General features: G+C 33.1%; 2 protein-coding genes across 3 annotated transcripts; one reads left to right on the top strand and one right to left on the bottom strand.

The window, feature by feature from the left end:
* Positions 1-2,576: 2,576 nt before the first annotated feature.
* LOC147072127 (uncharacterized) lies at positions 2,577-10,411 on the bottom strand. 2 transcript variants are annotated; one of them, XM_085946891.1, is made up of 7 exons: positions 10,088-10,411; positions 9,878-10,006; positions 9,507-9,709; positions 8,319-8,472; positions 6,620-6,703; positions 5,481-5,754; positions 2,577-3,942 (listed from the first exon to the last, which is right to left on the bottom strand). In XM_085946891.1, the coding sequence occupies exons 1-7, from the start codon at positions 10,265-10,267 to the stop codon at positions 3,695-3,697; spliced, it is 1,272 nt and encodes a 423-aa protein (XP_085803017.1). In that variant the 5' UTR covers positions 10,268-10,411; the 3' UTR covers positions 2,577-3,694. The 2 variants fall into 2 exon arrangements, with proteins under 2 accessions (XP_085803017.1, XP_085803015.1); XM_085946889.1 differs by having other exon boundaries at positions 6,620-6,844.
* Positions 10,412-10,712: 301 nt separating this feature from the next.
* Positions 10,713-22,823, top strand: LOC147072128 (uncharacterized). Its single transcript, XM_085946892.1, has 6 exons — positions 10,713-10,971; positions 11,063-11,291; positions 17,949-18,081; positions 18,757-18,928; positions 19,550-19,780; positions 20,420-22,823. The coding sequence occupies exons 1-6, from the start codon at positions 10,864-10,866 to the stop codon at positions 20,867-20,869; spliced, it is 1,323 nt and encodes a 440-aa protein (XP_085803018.1). The 5' UTR covers positions 10,713-10,863; the 3' UTR covers positions 20,870-22,823.
* Positions 22,824-23,067: the final 244 nt, after the last annotated feature.

A 23,067-nucleotide genomic window follows, 5' to 3' on the forward strand; every position in this document is an offset into this window, starting at 1 on the left:
ATTTGATGACTGCACAAAGTATTTTTATTAATAATAACATTAAAAATACTTTATGCAGCCATCAAATGTTTAAAATAAATATAAACGATAATAAGGCTTCAAAATTATATCAAACGATTATCTACAACGTTTAAGGAATGTCCAGGCTTATGCTCTGAAAATACCATAAAATCTCCAGTTTGACCTACGTGGCGCTTTAATGAAAGTATACCGTATCCCTAAAAATAAAATAACTATGTAGCAATAAAAGTTTGTAGGATATTTTTTTGTGGTTAGGTACTAGTGATTTTATTTAAATTAAGGGGGGACATGCTCGTCGAAGGTCAAAATTGAGTTTTTATTGTATTTTCAAACCATGATCCTGGACACTCCTTAAACGTTGTAGATAATCTATTTATATAATTTTGAAGCCTTATTATCCTTTATAGTTATTTTAAACATTTGATTACTGCATAAAGTATTTTTGTTACATAAAATAGTATTCTTTTAAACCTCTCGCTCTAATGTTTTAGAATATAGTCATATTTCGGTACATAACTGTGCAGTGGTTTTAAGATTTTTTACATTTATTAATTTTTAAACGCATTTATAAAACCATTAGTATAATTTATTACGAGATAATTTTTGTAAAATATTCACGATAAAAAATTATATTGATAATCTCTGTGATCCCAAATTTGACAAGAATTAGGCATTTTATTATTCAAAAAATCGGCAAGATCAACACATTTGAAGATGATTCTAAAGATATTTATTATAAGCTGTGTTTTTGACCATTTAAGTGTGATAAACATCTTATGAATAATGATTGCTTTATAATAATTATTGACCTAAGAATAAGGTAGTGTTTTTTTGAAATACGCCATTTCTTTTGTCATTCCCTAGTGGTTAAGCTACAACATACGGCCGTAGCCATAAATTGACAAACTATAATTGAAGAAGGGAGTAAAATGATGTTAACGCGCGTGTTTGAACATGTACCTAACCGATTTTTTATAATTTTTTTTTTAAACGGTACATGTTCAAACACGTGCGTCAATATTATTTTACTCCCTACTTCAATTATAGTTTGTCAATTTATGGCTACGGCCGTATGTTGTAGCTTAACCACTAGGGAATGACAACAGAAATGGCGTATTTCAAAAAAACACTACCTTATTCTTAGGTCAATAATTATTATAAAGCAATCATTATTCATAAGATGTTTATCACACTTGAATGGTCAAAGACATAGCTTATAATAAATATCTTTAGAATCATCTTCAAATGTGTTAATCTTGCCGATTTTTTGAATAATAAAATGCCTAATTCTTGTCAAATTTGGGATCACAAAGATTATCAATATAATTTTTTATCGTGAATATTTTACAAAAATTATCTCGTAATAAATTATGCTAGTGGTTTTATAAATGCGTTTAAAAATTAATAAATGTAAAAAATCTTAACACTACTGCACAGTTATGTACCGAAATATGACTATATTCTAAAACATTAGAGCGAGAGGTTTAAAAGAATACTATTTTATGTAACAAAAATACTTTATGCAGTCATCAAATGTTTAAAATAACTATAAAGGATAATAAGGCTTCAAAAATATATAAATAGATTATCTACAACGTTTAAGGAGTGTCCAGGATCATGGTTTGAAAATACAATAAAAACTCAATTTTGACCTTCGACGAGCATGTCCCCCCTTAATGTAGATTTCACTAGATTCATTAACGTCATTTTGTGAGTTACCTAGCGAAATTTTCTACGAGTCTTACTTCTTTGCAGTCGGTAATATTATAGTTAATTTTAATAATCAACCCAATACATACAAATTTTAAGGATTATTCAAGAGACTGCTTCAAATTTTAAGTCAAATAAAAATCTACTGTCCATCTTAAATTGTCAATTTGATTGTTCTATTTTTGATATAGGTGTATATGTACAATAGAATCCCTATAAAATAAAATTACTTTACCACTTAGTAGGTGTTATGATTATTGTATTATTTAAATAATAATCCTAAAGAGGTTTTTATTGTTTACATTTATTAATTTAGTAAAAGAGCTGTTCTTTATAATAATATAAGTGCTTTTAATGTATGTTGTGATTGAATTATGTATTTTAATAACATTTTTAACGAGTGAATTATTGATTTATATGATAATTGTTACTATATTTTTTTAATTTCCTACTAACTTATTATTAACCTCTTATGAAGAATGTTGATATTTTGAATGAAATGCACCGCCTTATAGTGTAACAGAAAATAATCTTTAAGGATAAATTGTTTTTTTACTGTCAGTTGTTGAGTTAGTTTATTGCCTGTCGGTTTCATCGTATGCAGCAATATCTTTATTTTAAAATGTTTTCATTTCTTTAGAGTTTTGAAGTTTAAGTTTTATGTGCAAATATTTGTTTAGATCAAATACAAATAAAAAATCATTTTCATTATGTAAAACTTGTGCGTTTCATTATCTTCTAAAAACTTCTATCTCTCCTTGGCATATTGTGCTGATTATTGATTGTCAAATTGGATTGATTACTTCCATTTCAAGAAATTAAAGAAAATGAGCTGCATTTTTTTTATGTACCTATTTATTTTTCAGACTTAGGAATACATTTTCTAAATAATAATTAATCTCACGAATGGTAGACAATAATCTTAACACACAATAATTTTGTATATCAATGGGTAAGGACATGTCTTTCTTCTACAAAGATTAGACTGTACAAAAAATACATACATACTGATTTTCAATAGCTACAACTAAATACATACAAACAGATATTTATTAGAAAAGTTATAAATCTTTAAACATGCACAAATTTAATATTATGGTATTAATTTTACATTAAAAAAATATGTAATATTAATTATTCAACATTAAAATGTTGGTATGTAATACTGTTTATCCACAATGTTTCAAAAATAATTGATCAAGTCCTTTACCAGCCAGCCTATATGGGAACATTTTCACAATATAGGAAATATATTCATTGAGTTGCAATAAATAATACATTCTTTCGAATACTAAAAATAAAGACAAACTATAGAGATAGTACACACATTAAAAATAACAATATTCATATCCTTTGTATGTTAGCATCTTGTGCCAAATCATGCCAAATGCATTGATAGATCAGGTTTATTTGCCAAAATTTAATAGTTATAAGTTATGGACATGTTTCTATCAAAGATCAATTATTATGGGTAAATAGACGCATGGATGGCAATATTTTTTTGTTTGTTTCGTAGGTCCATTTGAAATTGTAAATTTTGATCTGAGGATTTGGTACTCATAATATATGAGTTCTAGGATAATACCCACAGGTTACATACAGTCGACAATAAACAAAACCAAAGTGGCCTATCATCATTTAAAAATTAGCTTCTGCAGTCTTTTATAAATTTATTGTATAATATTCAACAGTATAAAATCTGATACATAGTAGTGTTTCAAAATTGACTAATTGGATCTATTCAAACTTGAGATCATAAAATGGAATCTCAAGCGGTGAAAAACATAAACTATGAAGATACCAATTGGCGAAATCCGGATTGCTAAAACTCATATATGGGATACTGACCGATTAGAATTTAATTAAAATTTCCATCAAGAACCTACCCTCAGTCGATGGTAAACAATATTAATTCAATAAACACTGGTTGAAGAAATGACAAATATAACTAAGCATTACTATATTATGCTGGCATATATCCAGGGGGAATGGAAGGTACGATGGATGAGGGGTGAGGTGGGGGGTGATGAATATATTGCGGTTTGTCGTGAGTCTTCATGTGTCGGTTGAGGGCGCATTTCTGGATGAACGCCTGATTACACACCGAGCACTTATGAGGTTTTTCGCCTGTATGGGTCATCCGATGATTTTTCAAATCCTTTTGCGCCATAAACTTCATTGGGCAAAACTCACATGCGAACGGTCTTTCTCCTGGAACACAAAACAATTAATACTACATATCACTATTCAATTATTAATAATACAAGCTAAATTATTTACAAAAATGAAATCTAAATACAAAAAATTATATACGATAATATTTACTAGGCGAAGCATATGAGCTTCGACAGGTTAGAAGCTATATTAATAGATATTTTTTATGAGGAGTAATTATTAGCCATTTGCCCAACCCATTGGGTCGTAGCTCTGAACTAAGCACACATTACAAAAACAATAAGTATGCCATTTTTTAGGCACCAGATGATTTCATAAATGAGCGCGTTCTACCAACTAGTCCACTGTTGATAAAATACATAAGGTAAATTACCATTTGCACTCTGATGCAAAGCATATGGAGTGGAGTTTATAGATACAAAGTATTGCCCAACTATGAAAATGGGAGAAAAAAGTGCTACACTGCAGGACACAAAATAAACCTTTTCCATCTTCATCTGTATGTAGCTACATATCTGTGTCCAAACGAATGGGAACACTTGCTACATTGTATATCAGTGGTGAAGAGTGCCTGTTGAATGAAAGTAAGCAATGGGTAACCGAAAATAATGCATACATTGACAGTCACATTTACGGAACATGGAAGTTGAATTTTGTCTTGTCTTCAGTATTTTACTGATAAATATATTAAGAAACTACCTGCATGTCTTATTTACATTATTTGTATGTTTGCATTAAGTAATGAAGATATAATAATTAATCAACTATTTTTTTTATTCAACGAATAATTCATAAAATTTAAGAATGTAACATTCTAATTATTGAACATACATAATTTTGAAAACACTTCTGAGAAAATATATTATAACCAATAGAAAAAATCTTTTTGGAAAAAGTAAGACACCTCCCCACCCCACAGGATCGAACCTGCATCTCTCGGGTATCGCGCCCACGCACATTGACCACAATGCTAAAGGTGTCCTACTTAATTATGACAAATTTTAACTAATGGCTTTTAATACTCACTGAAACGCTTTCTAAATTGAGCTACATTGGCGATTGGCATTGACAAATCAGAGTAGGTATTACTTTAATTACTAACCGACGTCACAGATCACTCCAAATTTTTTTGTTGTATGTAACTTACTTGAACTTGCTAATAATTTTTGATTAACTATTTTTTTGCACTTTCTGCTTATGCGTCAGGCTGATTGCTATGCGCTAGGCTGCCTACTTTTTTCTAAGGAGTTGCAAATATTTATTCATGACATCACGGCCGGCTGCCATGCATTTCTAACTCTTCAAATAGGCTGTAATAATCCAATGATTCGGTTGAGATAAATAGATGTCACTATATAACTTAAATATGCTGATTAATAATAATGTTGATTTGTATAACCACAAATTTCTTTAAAAGTGAAGGTGAAATATTAAATAATCATTTGCAATCACGTCTTTGCCACTGGTATTTATATATGGTAAGTGCTGTATAATCACTTAGTAAGGAGTCTTCTCTACTTGTTGCATAATATATTTCTATAATATGCTCTGGATACTATAAAACATTCACCAACCTGTATGTGTTCTGTTATGAACGAGGAGGAAGCTCTGTGTCTTGAACGCTTTATCACACATTTTACAGGCGTAAGGTTTTTTATCGGAATGTGACCGCATGTGTTTGTCTAGGTCTCCCTTCACGTAAAAATGCATGTTGCAAACTGTGCAAGGAATGTTTTTTACGCCGGTGTGTCTGATCAGATGTATCTTGAGATTGCCAGGCTGGATGAATCTTTTTCCACATTGATTACATGCGTAAAGTTTTTCCCCTGAGTGCTCCACAAGGTGAGACTGTCAAATAAAATAATGTTAATGTCTTAATCAAATATCTCACAGTGGCCTTCGTAGTCCAATGCTCCACTATACACTGGCTTTTCATCCGAGGGCTCTGTATTCGATTCCGGTGAGGTAACAATTCATTTACGTGATATTTCTGTGATTATTTCTCTGCTATGTATTACTAAACTACTATAAGTGAAACTCGTGGCCTGTCGTAGTGTTAAACAAAAAGAATGCATCTTCATTAGGTTTCTGGTACAAGGTAAGAGTAAATACTTTTTTTAACAAACATAGCTACCAAGTCATAGTTATAGTCAAGTTGTAGTTATCATAATACCAAGTCATAAGAGAGAAATTAAACATTAAATTGAACGTCCGTTTTTATGTATATTTAGAGGTCCTCTTCTAAATATACATAAAATAACATGCTCAGTAAACACCTGCGTGTATTGCCCGAGCCACTTGCATGCTAATGTAGATAGTATCACGAACACGCTTGCACCGAGCCACGTTAGTGTCGGTATTTTCGCAAACACAAACCAATGATGTGCGTGTGGATAAAAAAATCTGTTTGTGCGAATGATTTGTAATACTCATTACTGCTGTGTGTGTGTACATTAATTCAGAACACCAGAGGTATTGTAGTGTTTTGGACAAATTTGGGGTCTTCAGTGTGTATTATGGTGTATTTTTTCATCAGGTTTTCTGGTTCTATCAAATGGTATAATAAAATCACCATATTTATTAATAATAAAGATAGGTCAGGTATACTTTATTCAGTCAGGTATTTTTTTTTTTTAAATTAATATGACATGGATGATTTTTTCATGATGTAAAAGGGGATAAAAAAAAAAAAAAAAACAATTGGTAGATTTACCTTGAGATTGGTAGGCTGCACGAATTTGGCACCGCACTCGTGACAGACGTACTTCTTGATGCCCGCATGCGCCCTCTCGTGGTTCTTAAGCACATTGAGATAAGCAAAGTCTTTAAAACAAGTGGTACACTTGTATTTACGAATACCCGTGTGGACACGCATGTGGCTGTTCAGATTACTAAAGCTCGTAAACTTCTTGTTGCATTCACTGCATTCTATGTCCGGCTAAAAACAATACTCCACTGTATGGTAACAAGGGGGTAGCCCAACGAAATGTTCAAATGTATAATGAATCGTTTTAATTAACTATCAAACACAATGAAATCATGGTGCAGTGCAATTTAAATAATAACATGTTTTTATCGAATGAAATGTGGAAAGATTGTAAATAAACTTATTATAAATCACATTTCATATGCACTGTACACACGGATACTCGTGAATTGCCTAAAGTCATAAGATACAATAAATTTGAATAACAATATTACAATTGAAAAAAGAAAATGTTGAAAGCCTTCAGAAACCCTAAAAAGTCTGAGAAATAAGTTCGACAGAGTGGGATTTGAATTCATATTCATCCACTGTCTGGGTGAGTACTCTTATTGATTAAACTATTTATGACTCATCAGGAGTGGTAATTGAAATACGGTTTAATATTATTAGCAATTGCTAGGACATCATAAATGAAGTCGGATAGCCTGAATCTAGCTATAAATCATGTAATATGCATTAACCCATTAATGAACAGGCACGAAAACAACACAGGGACCAGTTTTATTAAAAATTATGATTTGTATTTTGAAGTATCGGAACAAGAAATCGTAACTTCTGAAAAAGTTAGCAAAACTACACATATTGCTAGAAATGCAAAAAGTACGGCATTTGTCAATAATTTTCTGATGGGTTATCATAAATATGAAAATAGATTACATTTTATAAAACAAGCAGCTTTTTAATTTTTTTGTGACGTACTTAATTGGTTTTATATTTAGCACTAAACTTAAAATTCTTAAAAACCTTGAACCTCCTTATCTTGCTTTAAATATTTTTGTTTTCGTTTCTATCTTTTAAATCATATTAAAGCATACTTCTTTTATTTATGTTCGAAAAATCAAATGATTTAAACACATACCTACTTTTTGAGTTATTAATATTTGTTTGTTGAAAGTCAATTTAATTTTCTATACACAAAAATAAAGTCAGTCGCCTATGGGTTAACTTGATTTAAATTACAAAGTTGTTTGCCATTCTTTGGCAGAGTTTGAAACCCTCAGATTGTACGGTTATTGTCATAGAATGACGTGAGTTTAAATTCTATTCGGCCAAAAAAAATTCTAGTATTTTTAGGTATAAATACTTGAGGTTTTTCAAAATTTTGTATTTTCAATAAAAAGAATCTAACATTCTTGAATCTTGTGTATATTCAGTATTTCAATAAAAAAAATTTAATAACAATATAACATCCGAATATAAGAAGCTAATTTATGAAAGTCAAATTGTATATTAAATTCTAATGGATCTAAGTTTTGTACTATTCTATAAACTTGTATACTTTTGATCTAAGTACTTTGATATCAAATAAGACAATAATTTCTTTTACTACATAAAATGAAATTTATGTCAAAAATATAATAGTCAATATGGCTATAATAGTGAACAACCCTGTATCCAATTGAAAATAAGCTATTATAAAACTCACTTTTAATCCAAAATGACTTCTCATGTGAGCTTCCAATTTTTCATATTTATGAAAACCTTTATCACATTTTGGACATTTTAATGCTTTTGCTTTTTTAGACTTGTCTTTTTTATCTTTAGACCTTTTCTTTTTCTTCTTTGTTGATTTTTGTAACCTGAAAGCAAAATGTGGGTCTTGTTAAAAAAGAAAATTACTATAAACATACCATCCACATTACGGTGAAATTCATAGCCAGAGGAGCGCCGAGCGAGAGAAAGCAATGCAATAGACTTGATGTAAGTAGAGTCAATGATAGCAACCATAACAAGAATCACATTAGCCCTGTCTAATTCATGCGCATGAGAAGAAATCACATCTGCGCATACTCATGGTAAAATGATTCCACTAAAAGATCTAAGATCTGTGATAACCATTTCACACTACACAGTTGAAGATAGAACATTTATTTAGATATATAAATCAAGTAATATTGTTGAAGATATGGTATTTCAATTCAATAAGATGTGTTTTTTTTATAGCTTAAATGTATTTGACCCTATAGGCTAATAGTTGTTGATTCAACTGCAGTAAAATATTATTTGACATTTATCAAATGTATGGTGCCTCGAAGAATAATAATGTTGTACCAGTTTTTGCACTGCACGGACTCGGGTGACATTATTGATGTTCCGAAAGTGTTCACCTCTTATTCACACTCTCTCTTTCAAGGCAGCAAAAAAGTAATGAACATGTCTCATTACAGCATTTTGCTTACACTGTAGTACGAGTGAATGAATAAAAAAATCGGTACGTGTACTTATGTACGCGCGATAGAAATTTTAAATTATCTTGTTGCTTCATTTCGTATTTATTAATATTATTTTATTACATCATTCCGTAATTATTTAATATTACTTATATTACAATATACTATTTTAATTATTATCTTGTTAAATTACACAGTCAGAAAAGGGCCTCTTATTTGAGCGCTGCTGGTTTAAAATTATTTTATTGCTTACTTTATTGAAATATATATTAATAATAAAATAAAACACATTACTTAATACTAATATAAAATTTTTTATTATTATTGCGTTAGAAAAATACTTAAAAAATTTCATAACTTATTCCCAGTTGTGAAATTTTAAATTATCATTATCTGCATAATTATATGAATAATAAATAAAAGATCAATGCTTATGTACTGACTTTTTTCTCTTTTTCTCCTCATAGTCATTATTACTAAATGCATCTTCTACATCTGAATGTAAGTCAGGTAAAGACGCAGGTGACTTTTCAGGCAAAATCACTTCACTCGGTAATGTCTCTTGCCTCGGGCAATCAGTATTTTCATGGGCAACGTTAGGTGACACTGTTTCTTTTACATATTCATTCACACATTCCTTTTTTATCTGAAAAAGAAGCACAAGATTCAGATTACATCGATTCAGACTGCTGGCTCGAATATATAACATTTCTTTTGCCATCGGCCTTAACTTTGCATGTCTGTCAGCTTTGCAGAGTTGAATAGGTTAATTAATAAACCAGGATAAATCATATTAAAAATAATAATATATTACCCGTGATTGACCGTAATGTCGCAATGTTGAATCTGATCTGATGACGAGTTGTTTAAAATAATAAAGGCGATTGAGCAAGTCCAGACAAGGTTGGCACAGCAGACCGGGGAGCCCATCGGTTTCAGATACCTTACAATAAAAAATACACTGGTTAATTAGGTACCTACTTAAAATGACATAAGAATTTCCGGATTATCAAACGATACTCACTTGAACTGATGTGCAATACAAGAATACTTCGGCAGAACATGTCCTGAAGATGTTTTGCAAGTGTTCGGTACCCGATAAACAGGCCCTGCATACACTGTTAAAATCCATTTGATTGTTACTCATTTTGTCTAGATTAAATAATGGAACTTGATAGCTAGATTCACCGCGATAGTATTCCATTTTTATTGTAGTAGCGCAATATCAAATTCACGTGTGATAGTGTGAATCTGACAATCAATTATTACTACCTATTTTTGTTTGATTATTACTTGACAATTTGACAGACTCAAGCATCTATTGTAGTAGTGATGTCCTACCATGTGCAAATATTTAATGTTGCCAGGATAGAGGAAGCTTGTTAAGGTCATCCCTACTTTCCATCTAGTTTTGAAACTGCATTTATCATACCTACCTACCTACCTAGGTATTTTAATAATTCATGTAAAATTTATGAAAATAGTAAACTACCAACAAGCAATTTCAATGTAGAAATAATAAAATTTCTTCATAATTTGCAACAAACATATAAGGTACCAATTAAAAAAATATTAAATAAGTACCTAGGTATATACCTATATTTCAGGTACGAGACGAATTACCTAGGTATGATTCGATTTTCTTGATCAGTGTATGTCTTTATCCTTGTAACACTATATTGAGGGAAATGTCACTTTTTGTATCAATCAATCGGTGTCATAATAATAATAACCACAATAAAATAAATGTACATATTATAATGAAAAACGTATTGTTATGTTTCTGATCTTTCGAATATAATGGATATTCATAAAGTCTGTAGAGCATGCTTGGCAACGAAAGAAGATTTTTTAAATTTATTCACTACATCAACATCGGAAATGTTTACATTTTGCACTACTGTGAAGGTATCCACTAACATTTGGCAACGCTTCTTTTTAATTATCGTATCTATCGAATGTTTCATTAATTATATTGTATTCTTCTATATCTTTTCAGGTATCATTGAGCGACTCTTTACCAAAAGTGTTATGTCGCACTTGCTTTGATCTGCTTGACAAATTGTTTTTATTTAAACAGCAATGCATTGCATCTAACAAAACACTACAAAGTTGCGTTAAAATTTGTGATGATATTAAACCAAACATAGAAGGAGATGTAGATATTGCAAAGAATGATATCAAAATTGAAATACCAGACACGTTTACCATACAACCAGGTCTCTCAGGTAATGAATATAACTTCATAACAAAAATAGAATTAACATCGAAATTTATCATTAAATAGATCACAACTCACTTTAAATAAATCTTTTAGGTCTTTTACAATACGGTAACCCATAAATTAACCCATTGTGCCCAAACATGAGAAATTCTCGTGTTAGAACAGGTACTTGATAATGTTTTTTTTTACACTATATTAGGGCATCTATTGAAGATTTATGGTATTAAATATGTTATGAGATAAGTTGGCTACAAGGTGAAAATATTAGAAACCAGGGATTCTTACCAATCGGTATAAAATATTGGACTTTAAAAATAGTGTACAAAAAAATAGTATAGCCTTTTAAATATTTTTTTTAATTTTCCGTTTGTGACATCTGTTGATTGAATCTGTAGTCAAATATTTAATAAAACAGTTCACTGCACTGAATAAAATGATGTATTCGTGTTTCCATAACGGAAAACACTTAAAAATAATGTGTCGCAAAAGGTTTTTGACCGTTCTTTTTATCGGCGTTAAGAATGAACATCTGGTAAAATGGTTCCATGACAAAACAGAACAGTGACAAAATAGAACATGACAAAACAGAAAATGACAAAACAGAACATGACAAAACAGAACAGTGACAAAACAGAACAACGATAAATATAACTATGACCTTTCAGGAAAAATATAAATTTAATATTGAAATTGTCCTATCTCTATTATGTTAATAGATTTTTAATAGCACAGATTTTCAATAGACTATAATAAATCAAATTATATACCTAATTTCTGCATTCCTAATCGCTAGAAAGCCTCAAATAAACGGGACTTAACTCGGTGTTGCCGGCAAGCTTAGGATATCTCATCCTAATCAATATAATATGTTCAAAATGATTTTTTTTTTTTTTTTAATAATAACCATACCCTTGCTTTTTCGTACAAGGTGGTTGGGTGGGTTAGTTGCATTGATGTGGGGCCAATTAGGTGCCTCCATTTATATCTTTAATTTTCTTTATGGCCAGGATTAAATATTTTGTGTAGTGTTCTTGTGTTGTTCTATTGCTTAGTGCTTCGTGAGGCTTTTGGAGGTCAATTTCGTGATTATGTTGTCTACATCGAGTCCTGAGAGTCCATCGCTCCCTTTCTAGTATAGGGCAGTCATTGATGACATGCCACACAGTTTGAGATGTGTTGCCGTCACATGGACAACAGTCGTCATCCCTCAATTTAAATCTTTTTAGATAAGCTCGCACCGATCCGTGGCCTGTTAGTATCTGTGTGAGTTCGTGTGATATTTTTAAGTTCCTGGCAAGAGTGATGGCACAGTTTATGTTTGGAATAAATTTCTGCGTTATTGATCCTGTGGCGGATGTTGTGTATCTGTGGTTCAATAGCTCTATGGTATCTTCGTTTAGTTTTTGTTTTGCGTAACTCAGAGGGAAGTGTGTATAGGTTAACGGTCTTTTGTCTGTTGTGGCTTGTTTGGCGTATTTGTCAGCTTCCTCGTTTTCGGCTATCCCTGTGTGACTTCTTATCCAGAAGAATCTGGGGTTTGTTCCTATCATTCGAAGCTGTGTTGACAGTGTTAAAATGTCTCTTACAAGTGGGTGTGTCGATGATGGGTTTTGGAGAGCTACCAGACTGGATTGGCTATCTGAGAATATGTTTACATAGTCGTGTCTGTGGAACTTTAATCTTTTGAGTGTCCACTCGAGAGATTCTCTAATAGCAAATATTTCTGCTTGGAAAACAGTGCAGTAGCTTTCGAGCTTAAATTTTCGGGGTGTTATTAATGTTCCATTTTCGTAGGCTACAAAAGCTGCCCCTACTTTGTTATCGATTAGACTGCCATCTGTGTAGATCTCCAATCCTGTGATGTGGTATTTTGTTTTAGTGTCTTCGTCAACTGTTCCTATGTGTTCTATATTTTCTAGATGTCTGTTACCAGGATGTGGAAGTTGTGTGTAGTGTATTTTGTTTTCGTATGTTCTGTCTGTAGGTAAGTGTCGGGGAAGTATGTGGCTTGTTTTAACTTGGTATACTTATTCCTGTAAGTTCTTGTATTTTTATATCTATTGGCGCTATTCCTGCCAGGGCTTGTGCTGACGTTAGCGATATTGTGCGATATCCCTTGCAAATTGATATTGCGAAAGGTCTTTGCGCGGAATTCAGTCTTTTTTGGATCGACTTTCTGTGAGTTGCTTTATTCCAGACCGATGCCGCGTAAGTTAAGGTTGGCTCCACAGCTCCATGATATATGATTTTTAAAACTTCAGGAGACGCCCCCCAAGTGGCTCTTGCTGTTTTTAAAAAGAATTTTCCCATTTGAGCTGCTTTCTTACATATGTAGTCGACGTGTTTCGCCCAATTGATGTGCCTGTCTAGTATTATGCCAAGAATTTTAAAGGAATCGACCAACTCTTTCGGTTTTCCTTTCCACTGGATTTCTGGTGTTCGTATTTTCCTTTTGTTGATAAACATTATATTTGTCTTAATATCTGAGAAGGTTAGTTTTACGTCTTCACCCCATGAGTTTACTTCAAACAACCTTCAACAAAGGCCATCATACAAGAAGCGATAAATCCCAAAGAGTTAGGAGTGAAAATTACCGGCGTACGATTGGTAAAGAATCGTGGGGTCGTAATAAATACTGCCACAGAGTCCGACTCAGAACGCCTAGCAGCCGCACCAGGCTTCAAATCAAACAAACTGGAAGCAAAAATCCCACCCAAAAGACTGCCACGTATAATCATTTATGATGTACCCCGGGAAGTTGAGGACGAAGACTTCCTACAAGGCATTCATCAATCAATCCGCGAAATACAATTACCTGCCGAAGTGTTCACAAAAACAACCATCCGCAGTCATCTTGCAGGACCTCGAGAAGGCCCTACATGTCACCGAGTATTTTATGTCCAACCAGCAGTAAGGCACCTATTAATAGAACAAGGTCGGTGCTATTTTGAATGGTCGTCACACAGAGTGCGTGACTTTACTGGTATAACATTGTGCACACAATGTTGCATGTATGGACATCCGAGCAAATTTTGTAAAGAGCCTCAAGTCTGTTCCCACTGTGCATCACAGGGTCACATATCTACCGAGTGTCCACAGTCTAATAAAACACCAATATGTGCAACTTGTACACGCTACGGGAAGCCCGCTAGTCACAAAACAGGGGAAAAACTATGCCCTGCACAAGAAGCATATTTAAAAAAGTCTCTCAACTCAATTGATTATGGCTGCTAAAATAAAATTAGTACACGCCAATATCGATCATAGCCAGATAGCAACAGTCGACCAATGGACATCAGACCAAAAGAAAAATCAAACTTCTAGGAATAAGGCAGTCAAAAATATTATTTTTCTTCAACAAAATCTTCAGCGATGCCGCTCAGCAATGGATCACATAATAGCTCAGGCCAAATACTATGATATATTACTTCTTCAAGAGCCTTACGTCGGAAATACGGGCAGAGTAACATCTCCCCATAATCTAACAATATATCAGGCCGACGGAACATCGGAAAACCCCTGCAAAGCCGTAATAATCGTCTCCAATCCTAACCTCCGCCTTCTTTGGAGAAGCGACATATCTGACCAGTGCAATGCATTTGCAACCTTGAAATCTGGAACCTTGCAGCTAACGATTGGATCAATTTATATACCACCACCATCCTCAACATTGGTAACACTCCAAAAAATTGAAAAATTAGGAAAAGATAAAGGCGAATATATAATAGGAGGAGATTTCAATGCAAAAAGCAACTGGTGGGGGAGCCCGAAAAATGACAAAAGAGGCGATGAGGTCATCAGTTGCCTAGCCAGCATTGGGTGGCACGTATGTAATGAAGGATCAGTTCCAACTTACAGCACCTGGCGGAACGGGAAACATTTAAAATCTCATATCGATATCACTATCTCTTCACCAAACACAACACACAAAATTGCTAACTGGACAGTAGAAGACCAACACAACCCCATCTCAGACCACAACCCAATCACCTTTACTTGGAACAATACAATTAGCGTACTCTCACCCATGACCGACTCAACACGCATTTTTATAACAAATGAAAAAACCGACTGGAGAAAAATAAATGAATTGACAAGGGAAAACATGGCCGAGCTTAACATAGATAAACAGTTCCTTGAAAACATACATACAACTCCTGAACTCAACACTGCAGTGGAAACGGTCACCTCGGCAATCTCTATCGCATGCCATAAAATACTCCCACAAAAAACGCAACATGATATCAGGAAAAATCCAATCTGGTGGAACGCTGAATTAACAAAAATGAAAAGAATAACTCTCAGATCAAAACGGAAATTACAGAACTCAAGTGACATCATGCGACCACAAAAGCTCACTGACTATATCGACAAAAGAGAAGCATACAAAACAGCCATTGAGGAAGCAAAAATTAAAAGCGCTAAATTATTTTATGAATCTCAGACGCCAATGACAGCATGGTCTTCGCTATACAAAATAACAAAAAAAACTAATGCCAGCAATATTCAATCGACACTTACTACAGAGGGAGTAAAGCACTCATCCGCAAAAGACTCTGCAAAAGCCCTAATGGAAAAATTCTTTCCATACGATGATCCAACAACAGATACACCGATTCAACACTACATCAGACACACATCAGACAACCATATTCCGGGCGGAGAGGATGATATCCAATTCACATTTACTGAGATCCTATCCGCCTTACAGAATATGACTCCAAAAAAGGCACCTGGACACGACAACCTCACATTAGATATCTGCCAAAATTTCGCAAAAAACTTCCCTGAAGAAATTCTACTACTATACAATAAATGTCTGACACTCGTTCACTTCCCGAAATCCTGGAAAATAGCGATCATTAAGGCCGTTCCTAAGCCTGGGAAAGATGCTATGGACACAAAATCGTACAGGCCTATCGGCCTCCTTCCCGTTTTCGGAAAAGTGCTAGAAAAACTAGCAATTCAGAGAGTGCACTGGCATCTTACAAAAAACAACAAATTGAGCACTAAACAGTTTGGCTTTACCCCTCAAACATCAACAGAACACGCACTAAACAAAGCCGTACACATAATCTCAACGCATCTCGAATTGAAAGAATCACTCATAGCAATTTCCCTAGACATTCAAGGTGCATTTGATAACGCATGGTGGCCACACATAAAAAACGCCCTTGCAATCAAGTCAACACCGCCTAACTTGTACAAACTGTTTTGCAGTTATCTACAAGATAGGGAAGTAAAACTAAAGTATGCAGACGAAGAAATAAAACAAGACCAAACCCAAGGTTGCATCCAAGGCTCGACTTGTGGCCCAACACTATGGAATATCGCCTTAGACAGTCTATTAACAATACTCTTACCCCACAATATACACATACAAGCCTTTGCTGACGATGTGTTAATATTGATAGCAGCAAAAGACACCGACGAACTGGAATTAAAAACCAATAGCGTGCTTCAAAAAGTTCAAAATGATTGGGTGACTAGGTACTAACCTAACCTAACATAACCTAACCTAAATAGATTCCACAAAAATTAATGTTTCATTTTTCCCCTGGCTGTTCTGTTTTGTCATGTTCTGTTTTGTCCAGTTACCGTTAAAATATTTACAAATCTTGAGAGCGATTTTAGATACAGGATAATACAGGGAATAGTTTTATTACAAATTGTCATTTGTATATTTAAGTTTCGGAACAAAAATTCATGACTTATTATATATTAATAACTGTAATAATATCATGACTTATGATATTACAGTTATTGCTAGAAATGCGAAAAGTACGGTATTTATGGGTTATCATGAAAATAGATTACGCTATATAATTAAAGTAGTTTTTGTCCTTTAAATCATATTATAGCATCCTTTTTTTAATTATGTTCAAAAAATCAAATGATTTAAACACATGCTTTTTGAGTTATTAATATTTGATTGTTGGAAGTCAATTTTGTATTCTATATACAAAAATAAAGTCGGTTGCCAATGGGTTAATGATTCATGATATTATTTTTTATGTTTTGAATCAATGTGGTTAGTTTTTTTTGCTGCGCCCATGGAGATGCCCATACACATGAAAATCGGACACCTTCTACTTTCAGTTTTGGCTCACCTGAATCATAGCGGTTTCATGCTAATCAGCTGATACCTTATTGGCTGTAGACCGCCTAATATTAATAAGTAACCGATGAACGACCCCGATTACCTCACGAATTGTCTGAGATAGTGTATATGTCAAACTTATGTATGCGAATTTAGCTAAAAGCCTATCCTATATCGTAAATCAATGATTTGTTATAATCAAATTCAAAAATTAAATTAAATCTTTGATTGTGGTGAAGTATTCCGTCACAGAAGCCGTGGGTTTGAATTATTCTGGTCTGGCAAATTCAGAACAGAAGTTTTTTCAATACGTGTTTGATATTAAGCAAGAAATCTATGTGTTGATCGAATGGGTAAAAACTACCCCTCGTTAAAAAGACTTATGTTAACCTTCTATGTATCAAGGCATGCCCCGCTTAGTAATGAAAATAGTAATTTACCTTTGAAGTTGGGTTTTTATACAAATTATAAGAATTTCATGATAATACCCGTTTAATAATTGTTTTGTGCTCACTTATTTAATCACATAATCAATTAATATACTTATTAATATAATTACAGATAGTGAAATTAACATAAGCGAAAATATTTTCTCTACGAATTCAAATTATGAATGCAATGATCCCGGAGGAATCATGTATCAAGAGGCCGATTTATCCATGAGGGATGAGAAAACTATACCAACAACAGAAATGTGAATATTTACAATGATAATTAATTGTCTTAAATTGTACTTGATTGGATTCTATTATAATCATTATATAATTACATTGAATTATAATTCCACATATTTTGTCAATAATCAATAGTTATTATATTTGTCATACCATTATAAAACTAGACAATACAACTGCTGTGAATCCTGCAATAATATTTTAACTATCCATTGATTGTCTGAAGTAAATCAGTACAGAATCACTCAAGGTGGAAGGAGATTGTTGGCAAAACCTGTAATTTCAGTGATCACAGTCCTCAGTAACGAGGCAAAGTATATGAGGAGAATATGGTTTTGTTTTGTTAAACCGCATGGTATTTATTACCGTATCAAATACTTTTGATCCGTGTCCGGTCCTCAGTTGGAGTATATTGACAATGCACGGCGCTACCGCAAATCCCTCTTGTTCGCCAGTCTTGCGTTTTACCGAGTCCGGTTGGCTCGAAGAACAGCCGGGACAGGTTAAAATTCTTGAAAATCTCTTGAAATGTTGAAGCATGCGACTAAGCCGGGTCGAACATCGTTTCTTCGCTTTCAAAGCAAGCAGCCAGTCCGAATTCGGATCTCCGCGCTGCCTCTAAAACATTTTCACACGTGGAAAATAAAATTATAGTTACTTACATAGCAATAATTTATTACAACTATTTTTTCCAGCAAAAAAAGAAAAAAGTTTAGAAATGCTACACAATCAAAAGAGAAATGGAAAAAAAAACTCTTAAAAGAACGTAAAGTCATACACTTAAATTATCCTTGTCTTCAATGCAATAAGAAATTTTCTTTTCCTGAACGATTGGAATCTCATATAAAGACACACGAAGGAATGAAGGTAAATAAATATAAAAAATTATAAGTGTCAGTACGGCAATTTAAATGGTTTTGTAGTTCACTGTCTGAATACTTATATTACAAATTTATTTGACAGATCATACAATACAATATGAATGTTTCTTTGTTTCTACTCCATTGGCTTTAATTTTTTGTGCCATAAGTTTGATTATTAAAATAATGCCTGCAGTGAATTAAATGTTTATCTCGGATTCTAATCCTGTAGTTGGATATACAGTACTCTCTCAGTAATCCGCCACCCCAAAAACCAGACAAGTGTCCAATCAGCAAAAGCTGCGGATTATTTATAGTGCATACATACAAAATATGGTAAAAATTAAACAGGTATTTCGTAAAAATAGTTCATTCAATTCATCAGTGAAAACCACTGATTTTTTCAGAAAATGCTATAAAAAGGTTTATTCTGGAAGTAAAACGTGCAGATATTATTTCCTCATTGTCCAAAATATTTTAAAACACATTTTTTGATGTTTTTTTTTCATTGCTCTACTTTAGTCGTACATTCAACATTCGTACACATTTTCAGGAACCAATTATGAATGAAAGTCAAGGACCGCTCGTACTGATTTTTTGTAACCGTTTTTTTTTTAACTCATTGCAGGATGAAATTTTGTGTAATATTTGCAATAAAACATTTAAACAATGGCATGGGCTACGAAATCACAAAGAATTTGTTCACAATATAACAGAAAAGACTCTAGAATGTCCAACATGTGGAAAACTTTTCAAAACATCGATGACTCTTCGTAATCACCAAAAATTACACCAAGAGAGGAAGGACTTTGTGTGCCACATCTGTGGAGGATCATTTAAATCAGTTGGTGGCTTACAGGTAAGAATACTCTAACATTGTTGTCCTGACAATTTTTTGCTGTGTTTGAAGTCCGCTTGTGATAATACCGGCAGCTCAGCATTTTTAATGAATTGTGCATGAGCAAGTAGAAAGAGTCACATGACAATAAGCAAAAGACGATTACATTATTTTCATTCATTGAAGATCGATGAGCTTTGTGTAGTAATTTATACACATGCTGCTAAGGAGTCGTGTATAAATGACATTACATAATTTTGGGTCTTCTGTGATACCTCCCTCCTTCCCCCATTGTCACATTTTATCATAAAATATTTTAGCTCTCTGTCAAAGTCACGTCACATTTTGAAATCCCCCCATACGTTAAAAATAAATTTATTGAAAACGATCGTCGAAAAGTGAGTTTATATTTTGTAGGATTTGTGGCATTACATTTTCTACAGCCCACACTCATCGAAAATCTTAAACCCCCCTATTAGGGCATGATAATATCGATAAATGAAGTGAAAATACAACAAATTTAATAGACTTACATCAAGGTTGGTTGACTTGCTTTGTGTTATAGTGTTTTCTCCACACTGTTTCTTTCTCGTGAGAAACTGCCGCCACGTGAATGAATAAATGATTATTAATTAATAAGAATATTTTGTTACTTTTCAGAATCACGTAGATACCCACACAGAAAACCGACAGAAAAATTATGAATGTAAAATTTGCGGCAAAAAGTTTGTATCGAGCAGTTATTTGACATCTCACATGTTCAGGCATAAAGACCGACGGTTCGTTTGCGCCACATGCAGATTCCCGTTTTTCACAAAGGCAGACTTGACTCGACACATGCTCATTCACAAAGGTATAAAACCTTATGTTTGCGAAATATGTAATAAGTCATATTCTACAAAATCATTCCTGAGAGAGCACGGCCGGATGCACTCCGGAGAACGACCTTTCAGCTGCGACTACTGTTCTATGAACTTCATATCGAAGAGACGATTGATTGATCATCGTAGGACGCATACTGGTGAAAAACCACATAAATGTGATAAGTGTAACCAAGCTTTCATACAGCGGGGTTCATTGACGAGGCATATGAAGGTGCATGAGAAATGACGGAATGCGGAAGGGGCTGGAGCTCCACCTGCCCCTTCTAGTTGTGCTACCTTGAGTCAATTTATTTTGCCTCCGTCCCCCAAAATGTTTGAGTGTAACATTGTTAATATTAGCAATCAATATGGCAGACTCTAAAATTATATATATTTGCACACGTCATGTCAATGTGCACGTGATTTGATTGATATCTAGACTGATTTGGTATTTTATATTTTTATATTTGATTTATCAAAAGTTTTGGGAGGAGTCCAAGACCCGCTAAGGGTTGTTCTGCCTGAAATGGTATGTAATTTAAAAATAATTTTGTTGAAGAAAATAAATATTATAACAGGTGTAACGGGTAAAACTGTGCTGTCAATTTTGAGGGTAATTTGAAATTTGCTAAAAAATAAGTGAAACACATTCTTTGGGAACAAAATAGTCCACACAGTCCACTAATTTTCCTATTTTTTTTTTGACCATGCCCGATCCTAATAAGATCAAATGGGGTTTGTAATAACAGTTTTTTTTTTGTTTTTATGAGAAATGGATGTTGGCCACTTGCTCAACCTATTACGTCCATACTCTGACTCCAAATACAAACTGAAAAATAGCCCAGAATTCAAACCAGGGACCCATGACATAAGCCAACTCGTAAGCCACTCGGTTATCGTGCGTGTATTTTTATACCATCTGAAAAACAGTGTTGAGCTCTGTGAAGTGATTACATCCTAATTCGTAATTTTTTTTCCGAGCCAAATTTTAAAATATGTGAATAGTAAGAAGTTGCATGTGGTCAAGTTTGCAGAATGGAATATGATGGATGAGAAACCAACTCGAAGCCCAATTCATGTAATTTTGCCATTGCAACGGTCACTTTGTTGGATGGCTGAATGGCGCATCCTGGAGGAAGAGAACTCTTATGTACGCCAAACTTGACCGTTTTTCCTTGAACTCATCTTTCAAATGGTCGAATAAGGCGCATAAATAGGCCCGTTTCAGGCAACACTGTCTAGAAAAAAAAATCATACCATACTTAAAATTCACCATTCATTCATGCTTTTTAGTGATGCTCATAATAAAATCGGGATAATTGAGGTTCTACTGTGGATGTCGATGCTAAATTAATCCAATGCTTATGGGCCGCACAAAATTGATTTTCAAATGCAAATTAACACGTTAATTAAAAAATTAATCAAAAGAGCCCGTAAACATTGGGTTAAGAATAATATCAATACAGTAGATTCTCACCAATCTGCCACTTTAGATGTCCGGTACTATCAGAGGCGAGCAATCACGTCACGCTACAACATATTTGGTAACATTCGGACATCTTTACGATTTTTCAGATCATATTATAATATGTAAGTAATATATAAGTTACATTTTAATGTTTTTTATTTTCCAGTTTTCCATATATTATTCCAGTAATCAGGTTGTATACAGTGTCGGATTAGTGAGATTCTACTGTATTTATTTTGACTTGCTACCACTATGATTTTTCATAATTAATTTCAGAGTAATATGTATGTTCATAAAATATTTTGTATAAATGATGGCAGCTTAATATTTCCAAGATAGCAGAAAAAATGTAAATTTTCTGAAATTAAAGTCTAGTTCGATAGATTTTCAGTTTTGACACATCATATTTTATGATACTGAATACTAACATGAAGTTATACTTGGCATTTTACTATTGGAAGCTCATAAAATACCAAGATGGAGTTTGTTTAATTCACAATCGGTGTCAGATTAAGAATAATTTAAGAACGAAAAATAAAGTGTTAATATAAAAATTGTATTTTTTACATGTTATTATTCTGTTTTCATAATAATACTATCAATTTTTCACAGAAGCCAAGAAAAAACTGTTGTCTTTTCAACATTGTTCCATAATAATATAATATGTGTCACTGTTTACAAATCATACATTTAATTTATTCCAATCATGAAGTTATAAAATTTTGTTGGGATTAAAAAAAAAAACGATCGTATGACGGTGATTTCCTTGCACTGATATCTTGAATTGTAATGTTTATTTATATATTTTTTTAAATAAAATGTGTATAGTTACTCTATCATGTACATAATAAATTTACATCCTAAAAGTTCCTGCGGTTTACTACCAAAGTGAGCTGAAGGGTTTCTGGACATGGAACTATATTTGTCAGCGAGATATTATTGAAAGGCTTTTTTTACTTTGATTTGTTTATCAAATG

This window comes from Rhyacophila brunnea, unplaced genomic scaffold (genome assembly GCF_057557595.1).
Source record: "Rhyacophila brunnea isolate RB1 unplaced genomic scaffold, BYU_Rbru_1.0 scaffold_2, whole genome shotgun sequence".
NCBI classification, from domain to species: Eukaryota; Metazoa; Arthropoda; class Insecta; order Trichoptera; family Rhyacophilidae; genus Rhyacophila; species Rhyacophila brunnea.

Excerpts from the sequence above, each read along its gene's own strand:
- LOC147072127 (XM_085946889.1), bottom strand. The coding sequence starts at position 10,267 with ATGGAATACTATCGCGGTGAATCTAGCTATCAAGTTCCATTATTTAAT. Across the intron at positions 10,007-10,087 it reads TGTATTGCACATCAGTTCAA|GTATCTGAAACCGATGGGCT; the intron begins GTGAGTATCGTT and ends TTTTATTGTAAG. Across the intron at positions 8,473-9,506 it reads GAGGAGAAAAAGAGAAAAAA|GTTACAAAAATCAACAAAGA; the intron begins GTCAGTACATAA and ends TTTTGCTTTCAG.
- LOC147072128 (XM_085946892.1), top strand. The coding sequence starts at position 10,864 with ATGGATATTCATAAAGTCTGTAGAGCATGCTTGGCAACGAAAGAAGAT. Across the intron at positions 10,972-11,062 it reads CATTTTGCACTACTGTGAAG|GTATCATTGAGCGACTCTTT; the intron begins GTATCCACTAAC and ends ATATCTTTTCAG. Across the intron at positions 19,781-20,419 it reads AATCAGTTGGTGGCTTACAG|AATCACGTAGATACCCACAC; the intron begins GTAAGAATACTC and ends GTTACTTTTCAG.